General features: G+C 38.0%; 1 protein-coding gene across 1 annotated transcript; it reads right to left on the bottom strand.

Moving 5' to 3' along the window:
* Positions 1-273: 273 nt before the first annotated feature.
* On the bottom strand, positions 274-7,986 carry tdgf1 (teratocarcinoma-derived growth factor 1). Its single transcript, XM_005945913.2, has 6 exons — positions 6,512-7,986; positions 6,353-6,408; positions 4,155-4,442; positions 2,492-2,606; positions 2,115-2,224; positions 274-1,131 (listed from the first exon to the last, which is right to left on the bottom strand). Exons 1-6 carry the CDS (start codon positions 6,532-6,534, stop codon positions 1,022-1,024), a joined length of 702 nt encoding a protein of 233 aa, XP_005945975.1. The 5' UTR covers positions 6,535-7,986; the 3' UTR covers positions 274-1,021.
* Between the last annotated feature and the right edge of the window lie 516 nt (positions 7,987-8,502).

The following is an 8,502-nucleotide window of genomic DNA, read 5'->3' as shown; positions in this document are numbered from 1 at the left end:
CTGGCAGGGCGACAGACTACAGAACAACAGCTGATGTGTTTGTTTAAGATAAGAGAGCAGCAGATAATCAATCCTAACCTCATCAATAAACTCTGGAGATAACAGGCAGGGAGACAACAGCTCCTTCTGAAAATACCTACAGATAATAGAGTCACAGAGATGGAACGAAAGGAAGAGCTGCAATGCAATCATATAAATTTGGTAAACTGAGTGTTATAGTTTAAATGAAGACAAAGCAATTTTCTCACCATACAGACACCATCAGTGGCACAGTACTGTAAATCTTTAATAAACACAGTGCGTACATGTTTATATTTAAGGACAAAATGTCACACTGGCTGAGTTTGTGCAAAAAGACAGAAGACGCCAAGTGTAAAAAACAGAAACTCTGTATCATCTTTTACAAAGAGAAAAAAATCTAGTGTTTAGTAAGAGATCCTAAAATTACCAAAGAAAAAATTATATTTTTCATAAAAATCTTATGTACAGCTTCCTTCACATATTTCATTTCTTCTTCAAGACATCTGACACATATATGGGTATAGAAACAAAGAAATGGGGGTACACGGTTTGTCTGAACGAGAAGAAGTTCTGAATGATATATTGAACATTTTAATTGGGAGAATTATGTTGGCTGTATGTTGGGTCTTTTGGGTTGAATCGCGTTAACTTGGGAGTTCAGCGAATCCTTCAAAATGCTCACATTGAAAGAGAAAGGTTAAGTCTACTGAGCTTTTAGTGCTCACACAAGAAGGGGGTATAAATAGATCTGGTTAGGGGACAGGGTGGCCTGTGGATCCCTATAAACCACAGCATCAAAAAAAAAAAAAAAAGAGTCCCCATAAATCAGGACACAGTCCAGTCCAGCTAAAGTTCAAAGTGTGTCTCTTCCTTCTGGATGCAAAATGATAGATTTCAGAAAATCTGTTCCTGTTAAGGACTCACTTCTGATTTCAAGCTTTCAAAAATATCCTGCTGAGGCTAAGACACAGTTTCACATAAATCCAGGTGTTTCAAGGCATCAGATGAAGAAATACAAAGGAGAAAGCAGGATCAGATAGAAGAAGAAGCAGCCAGTGGGAATCATCCTGACAGCCGATGAACGATACCAGCGCACCTCATCAGAATCATCTGGAAAACAGAAACAGGAAAACTGTCATTTTGAGTAGAATTAAAGTTATGATTTGTTATCATTCTGTGTCTCAAAAGCCTTTTCACTAACTGTTTTATGGCCTTATTTTATGTTCTGTAGTTGGTTATTTTTTTAAGGCCCTGTTTATTGCAGAAAAAACACATTTTCTCTCAAGAGGGCTCATCTTACACAAAGCATGGTCACTTTACTTTTCACCCAAACCTGGCTTTGTACTGCACGGTGGTGTCTCCTTTGTTATTTCTTGTGTTAGAAAAAAAGATGAAGAGTGGATTGTACTACTGACGGGCTAAAGAAAAAACAAATATATTTTCTGCTTTTAATACTAAAAACATTTTGGGAGGGGAAAAAAAAGCAGATACTTGCAGAAAAGGCATGAGGCGCTATCAGCAAAAAGAGCTGGAAAACTGCACAATTCTTAAGATTAGAAGATTTAGGATGTCTGTATGTTCAGCAATGATAGGCCAATTTATCCAAAGTGTTGGCTTTAGGCTATTTAGAAAGTTGGCTAAGGAATTTTGAAATAATGGAGCTCATGATAAATAAAATAATTACCCAAAAAGCTGCAGCTACTCATACCTCAAAACAAATGTTGGATAAGCTTTATCTTAAAAGTGCTTACACGTTGTCATTGTTTGTGCTGACGAATGCATTGCCTTGAGTTGTAAATGAGTGGGTGGGGTGCGAGTTTGAATACGACACTTACACTTGAAGGGAATTGTTTTTGTTGTAAGTCTGAAAAAGTGTGAACGACAGTTTTCAAACTGCCTGATGGCCATCAACAGCTCATCCACACAGAAACAAAGATAGCCCTCGCTTACCTGATCATACATCTAAAGGACTGAATGAACCACATGGAAATATACAAATACAGTCAAGACACGCGGGCCCTCTAGATTCTGAAAAAAAGCTAAACCTGGTCTGAACTGCAGCAAGTCTCTATTTAGTCCTCATTGGATCTTACCACAGTCTTTATGGAAGACGTTGGCGAAGCAGTGCAGCGTGCCATAACCACAGCGGCAGTAGGAGCAGCCCTTTTGAACCCACTCGCCGTGAGGAATCAAACCACAGGTCCTGCACACAGATGACCGAAATTAAAACCACTCCCAAGCACTTGATTCTTTAAGATATTTAAGATTTTTTAAACCAGTGACATAAGAACCATATTGGTGATAATTTCTGGTCATAAAACAGTCAGAGACATTGAAGACATATTCTCAAAGTCTAAGTTAGATTAGACCAAGTTGGCTCAACCAGTATAGTCAATATTATTTTTTTATTTTAGAGTAAGTAGAGCATTATACAGGAGCACACATCTAATATTTTTGTATTCGGGTTTACCTGATTCGTTGGTCATACTCGCAGGTTCTCCCGGTGAAATATGGAGGGCAGGCACAGAAGCTGCCCAAGATGCAGGTTCCTCCATTCTTACAGCAGCTTCGACTCTGTTCAGCACCTCAAAAAACCCAACAAAAACAGATATTTAAATGGGAACCAACAACAAATCCATCCAGGTCATTTAAAATCTAACCTGCATCCAATTCCTCCTGTATCTGTAAGTCACTTTGCAGACCACCTCCACGCCAGCTCCTCTGTTTCTGATCTTACCAATATCCTGGCAGTCTGCTGTTATCTCTAACATCTAAGGGCACCCTGCTACTGCTCTTACCACCTTTATGCTTTCCATGTATGAAGGCAGGAATGTGTCCCATCTCAAAACTGTGTTTCTCTGCTAATTCTGTAGCAACTATACGGAAGAATTAACAGTCCTGTAATTAGTAATGGAGGTCTTTACAGAGCTGATCATCTCTTACATGAGCTTTTCAGAAATATTGATCATTTTAAGTGAGAAAGGAACAACAAAAGCAACAAAAGTGTGATTAAATGAGTGCTTGCAATTATAAGTGTGAATATAGTCTTAATCTAAAGTATCTTATAGAATGATTATTTTAACGTTTCTGCCAGCAAATATGTTGAAGTAAGCAACTCTACATAACTGTACAAGAGCTGGGCACATTGGGGATCTATACTATTTTCTTCAATATTTTATAAGAATTAGATTTAGAACATGGAGCTTGTGTCTGCAGAGCCATTAGGGATATGCCTTTTTCATATGAACACCAAACCTTATGTATGCATTTCATATTTGTCCAGGTAAATCTGTCTATATGACCTGTAAGCTCCATTACAGGTATTCAGTCCAGTATCATTAATTATACTCAATATATAAAACTTTCTTGTGTCTTCGTTTTTCTGATTGTCTTTCATGGAGTTTTCCTTTAACAGATGAACTTAGACTTTCTGATTTTAAATTTTGTAAGATTTATTTTTAGTATAGTAAGACTTATTTTGTGTTTTAATTTGTTGTTCAGGGGGCCACTGCTGTGCCCTCAGGCCTCAGGTCAAGCATTTCTTTTTTTTACTGTATCGGTATCTGTGAGATAAACCAGAGTCTCCAGCTGGCAGCACATTCCTGTGATCCTCTGCTTCACATCAGCAAACACAGAGTCTGAACAAACCTCCGAAAATGGCAGAAAAACACTAGAAGTGAACCAACAACAGCCCACACAACCATGCTTTTTAATTAAGGGGTTTGTTTTAGTATCTATTTGGATGGCTAACAATGAAAATTAATTTTATTTTAAAAGCTCTCACTTAAATCAGAAGAGAGAATATACTGTTTTTATTTTAAACAATTGGCCCTTTAATCAAAGACTTTATTTAATCTGAATAGATGATGTTGCCAATTAGCAGTTTTGTTTTCACAGTTTTTCATATGATGTTTTATTTGAAGGTATATGACAGCATAAGACAACAAAACTTTCTGAGCAACTGGAAATATATCTTAAATGCATTACAAAAAAGAAATCCTAGGGAAAATTACGGAACAGCATCAGGTAAACTGTTTTAGGTAAACTGCTGAATTCTTTCCTTCATTGGTTTTTGGGGTTCGTCTCCCCCTTCTGTCTACATCTGTGTGTGCATTACCGAAGTGTGAACTTACTGCTGGTCAGGCCGATGAAGGGCAGTACGGCGCTAGCGTCACGGTGTTTACGGTCCCCGTTGTTTGGTGACCTCACCTGGGTAAACTGACCCAGGAAGTCCTGGGAGGTCTGTAAGGATTTCGCCAAAGAAGAAGAAGAGGAGGAAGCAGAGCTTGAAGGAGGAGAGGAAATGGAGGAGGAGAGAGATGAAGTTACTGGAAGTGAAGGAGAAGAGGTAAGAGAGGAGGAAGGAAGAGTGGGCATTGTAGGGAAGGTGCCTTGAGTACTGCATTTGTCTCCTTTGCAACCTGCAAAAGAGAAACACAACAAATTTTAAATTTTACATGTCACACAGAGCAAAGGCACATGTGAGCCAAAGAAACTGACCCATAAAATCAAATCAAAGGAGATTGTGGGGTATTGGTCTGACTGAAGTCCCACTAACATCAACATAACGTTACAAACTGAAGTGAAAACAAGCATCAACCCTCCTGACAAGCAGACCAGAAGGTTCTGCAGCAAAGTTCACTACAACCAGGCTTCTTTGTGTTAGCTGACTCAACAAAACCTAAAACCCCAGTCAGAGATAAAGGGTACCACGACAGTGATTATCAACTTTCTCTTTTAAACTGGGCTCTCCGCTTTGGGCACATTCAAATAAAAAGAGGAATTTTACACATCATGCAGTTCTTCTGTATAAAATGATCCCCACGAGTGCCGTCTACTCCAATTAAAAAAATGCTATTATAGAAAACACAACAGTAAAACTCAACACTGTTGCCAATAAAACAGATTCATGCTGCAGAAAACTGTTAAAGTGATGATTTCGTGCACAGGGCAGTAAAATACACGCTTTCATTTGAGTTCAACATTTTAATGCTGATTGTGCTCTAAGAGCTACTGTTTACATGAAACATTAAAAGTCACTGTGGGTGTTCTGTGCTCTAGCAGCTACAACCCCAGCCGATTAAAATCAATTGTAACAACATTCAAACATGCTGTTCAAATACTGCCACTGTTCACTGACAACACAATACACAGTTTGAGCTGCTTTATGAGGTGGTACAACTTGTGATGTTAGTAAGGCATGGCTTAACAAGCTGCACAAATAAAACCCTCCCCCCAAACATTTTTGATCACCGGGAGCTCATATTTGTATCACATGAATTAATATTCTGAATCATGCGGCCATATAGGAACTGATGACAAATTAATGGAAGAAAAAAGTTAAATACATGTCCGAGTAAAGCGCTACAGCTCTGCAGTCTACTGACATTAGGAAACACCATTCTTCTCAATTTTCTAATTTGGTGATCTGATGGTGGTGGTGTTGGTTTACACAATCAGTCCAAAAATCTATTTGGAGGGCTATTCCAGGTAAACTGTTTTAGGTAAACTGCTGAATTCTTTCCTTCGTTGGTTTTTGGGGTTCGTCTCCCCCTTCTGTCTACATCTGTGTGTGCATTCCACAGGGCTATTCCACTCTATTCCATTTTTTTCTCTTATATTCTATTCTAGACTCAGCAATCAGTATAGGCAGTTTAAGGGAGAAGGGACCTGTGGTGGTGACCAATTATATCTTACACCAACTTAAAAGAAAAAAAAAGTTTTTTGTTGGCCCTAAATCATAAATGGAACTCGGCCCAGAGTCCCAGAGACCGGAACTAGACAAGTGACTCCAAAGCACGGCAACAACATGACCCCTACTGCATCATAGAGCCACCAGATTCCCGCACTGCAGGGGTCAGAATTTAGCAACAGTTTGTAATTGGGGAATTTTCCAATTAATTGTCACATTTTGTTCTTTTTAGAAACAAAAAACAGACAAACAAGCACAGATGACTACGGAAGCGTAGAGCTGCCGCCCAGGCAAAAGAAAAATACAAGTGTATCACGTTATAACGTGAAAGGTTTATTGTTCTAACAAGATACTTTTCCTGTTTGTACAATATACTTTTCACGTTTGAACAACATAATATCACGTTATTATTACAACATACATAATTATCACGTTCGTACAATATAAATATTATATTGTACGAACGTGATAATTATGTATATTGTAATAACGTGATAGTATATTGTACAAACAGGAAAAGTATCTTGTTAGAACAATAAACCTTTCACGTTATAACGTGATACACTTGTATTTTTCTTTTGCCTGGGTGGCAGCTCTACGCTTCCGTAGATGACCGTATGTTGAGTGTGATGATCAGACCTGAAGCAGACACAGCAGCAGCAGACTGGACACACATGAAGGCGCAGAGCACAAACCTGGAAACAGATACATTTGGTTTAAAACAAGTATTTAAAACAAGTATTTAAAAAAACAAAACAAAAAACAGAGCTATTTTCACAGAGAGTCATTTGGACTTACTTGAGCATCTCCTTCCAATTCATTTTAGCGAAGTGGTGAAAAAAAAATTTAAATAGTAAAAACTCCAAACCACCTTCTTGATTTCTTGGCCGTTCTTCAACTCACAGTGGAGGAGAAAGTACAATAAAACCGCGAATAGCCGAAGGTAAAAAAAATTCCCTGAAGTTTACGTTTGTAGCTCCAGAAGTCAGAGAAAAGTATCCATAGACATAAAACCAACTCAGACGTTGAGAACCTGAGCAGGTGCTACTCCAAAAGATATTTTAAAAACTCCGCTTTAAAGACTTCATAAAAGCGAAAACGCCGTATAAGAATCTAGTGAATCCTCCTCCGGCCTGAGTCTCTCCCTCGCAGTTTTGTGTCTCTAAAACTTATCTTCTGTCCAGGTGATTCTCCTGCAAGGGGGGAGGGGCTCCGGAAGCCACGCCCCCTCACGGCAGTCTGGGTGGAGGTGAAGGTGGAATCAACAATACTGGGAACTGGCTGAAAGCTGTTCTGGTGGCCCAGAAAAATAACGTGTTTCCTAATTTAGTTATCAGGTAATTGGTTTTGTTTGCTGAGCTTTGGATGGAAGAAGAAGAATTAGATGGTTCTTACCCACGTATGTCAAGAAAAGTACAGCAATTCACTCAAAGCTACTTCATGTGGAAATGGGTTTTGTAAAATGCTTCACATGCTGCACAAAGAAAGGAAATTTTGGAGAGCCAGAATCTCTCATCTGTTCTACACTGGGTATAAAATGAGCCCAGTGGTTTTTATACTGGTGGTGACTTAAAAAAAATGAAAAGAATACTGGAAAAAGAAAGGTTAAATTACCACAAACATAAAATTTATCTCCTAAAAAAAGAAATCTGCAGAGTAGCAAGCTCCTGTAATTGTTCAAATAAAACCTCACCTTATATTTGAACAAAAGGAACGTTTATGGCTAAAATAATATGAGAGGAAGTAACTAAATGAAAACTTTTTGAAGGTTTTCAGGTGTTGCAAATGTTTTTTTTTTAATTGACTTTATTTGGATGGTCACCAGGACATAAAGACAGGTGCACATAAAGATTCTTCAGTTTAACTTGATAAAAACATAACATATAGATAAAAGCTTTTTAGTTTAGGGGTTAATGTCTAAGACAATATTACTAAGGTGACTTAATAACTGATTTTAAAGGTTTAAAATTTATTTAAAGTGGAGAAAATATTAGTATATAATGATTTTTCAGCGGTTTTTGGGAAGCTGACATTGAGGCATTAAAGAATTAAAGATCAAAGTACTTTTAACCATCTGTGGTTCAGTAGATTCAATTCTTTGCTCATATAAAACCTCACAGGCCTTCTTTCTTTCTTTGTTTCCTCCACCTCTCTCGCTGACATCCCCCACTCTCTCACCCTGTAAATATGCATATTAACCTCACCTTCACATGTTAATGACCCTGCTCTTGAAAGGAAATCCACCTAAACTGAAACTTTCCTCAGTGCACAACAAGAACACACACACACACACACACACACACACACACACACACACACACACACACACACACACACACACACACACACACTTCTGTATCACACTTTCTTAAGCAGAAACAAACATATAGAAAACATAGAAATCTGTTCTTGGTATAGTAAGATACTTAACTTTCAGCCGATTTTTTGGAGTAAAATACCTTTTTAATAAGTTTTATTTTATGGGTTTTCTAGTACTTTTAAATAATTTGGTGAATAATTCCAGGTTCTCCTAAATGTAATTTGGTAAATGTACAAAATAAAACAACTTGAAACCACTCCATGCCCAAAAACCAAAATCACAGCATTAAATTTAATTGCAAAGAATGGCTGTATTATTAGTCATGAACTATTCATTTATCCAGGGGTAAATGCTTAAACAGATGTTCTGATTTCTTCTCAAAAACTCTGCTTGCATTGTGATGAATGGTTTCGGTGGCCGGTGGGTGAGGCGTATTCAGTGAGAGTGTAAACAGCAACAGTCATATGGC

This window comes from Haplochromis burtoni, unplaced genomic scaffold (genome assembly GCF_018398535.1).
Source record: "Haplochromis burtoni strain Fernald_Lab_line unplaced genomic scaffold, NCSU_Asbu1 Contig_449, whole genome shotgun sequence".
NCBI lineage: Eukaryota > Metazoa > Chordata > Actinopteri > Cichliformes > Cichlidae > Haplochromis > Haplochromis burtoni.
This window is presented reverse-complemented; position numbering and strand designations above follow the sequence as displayed.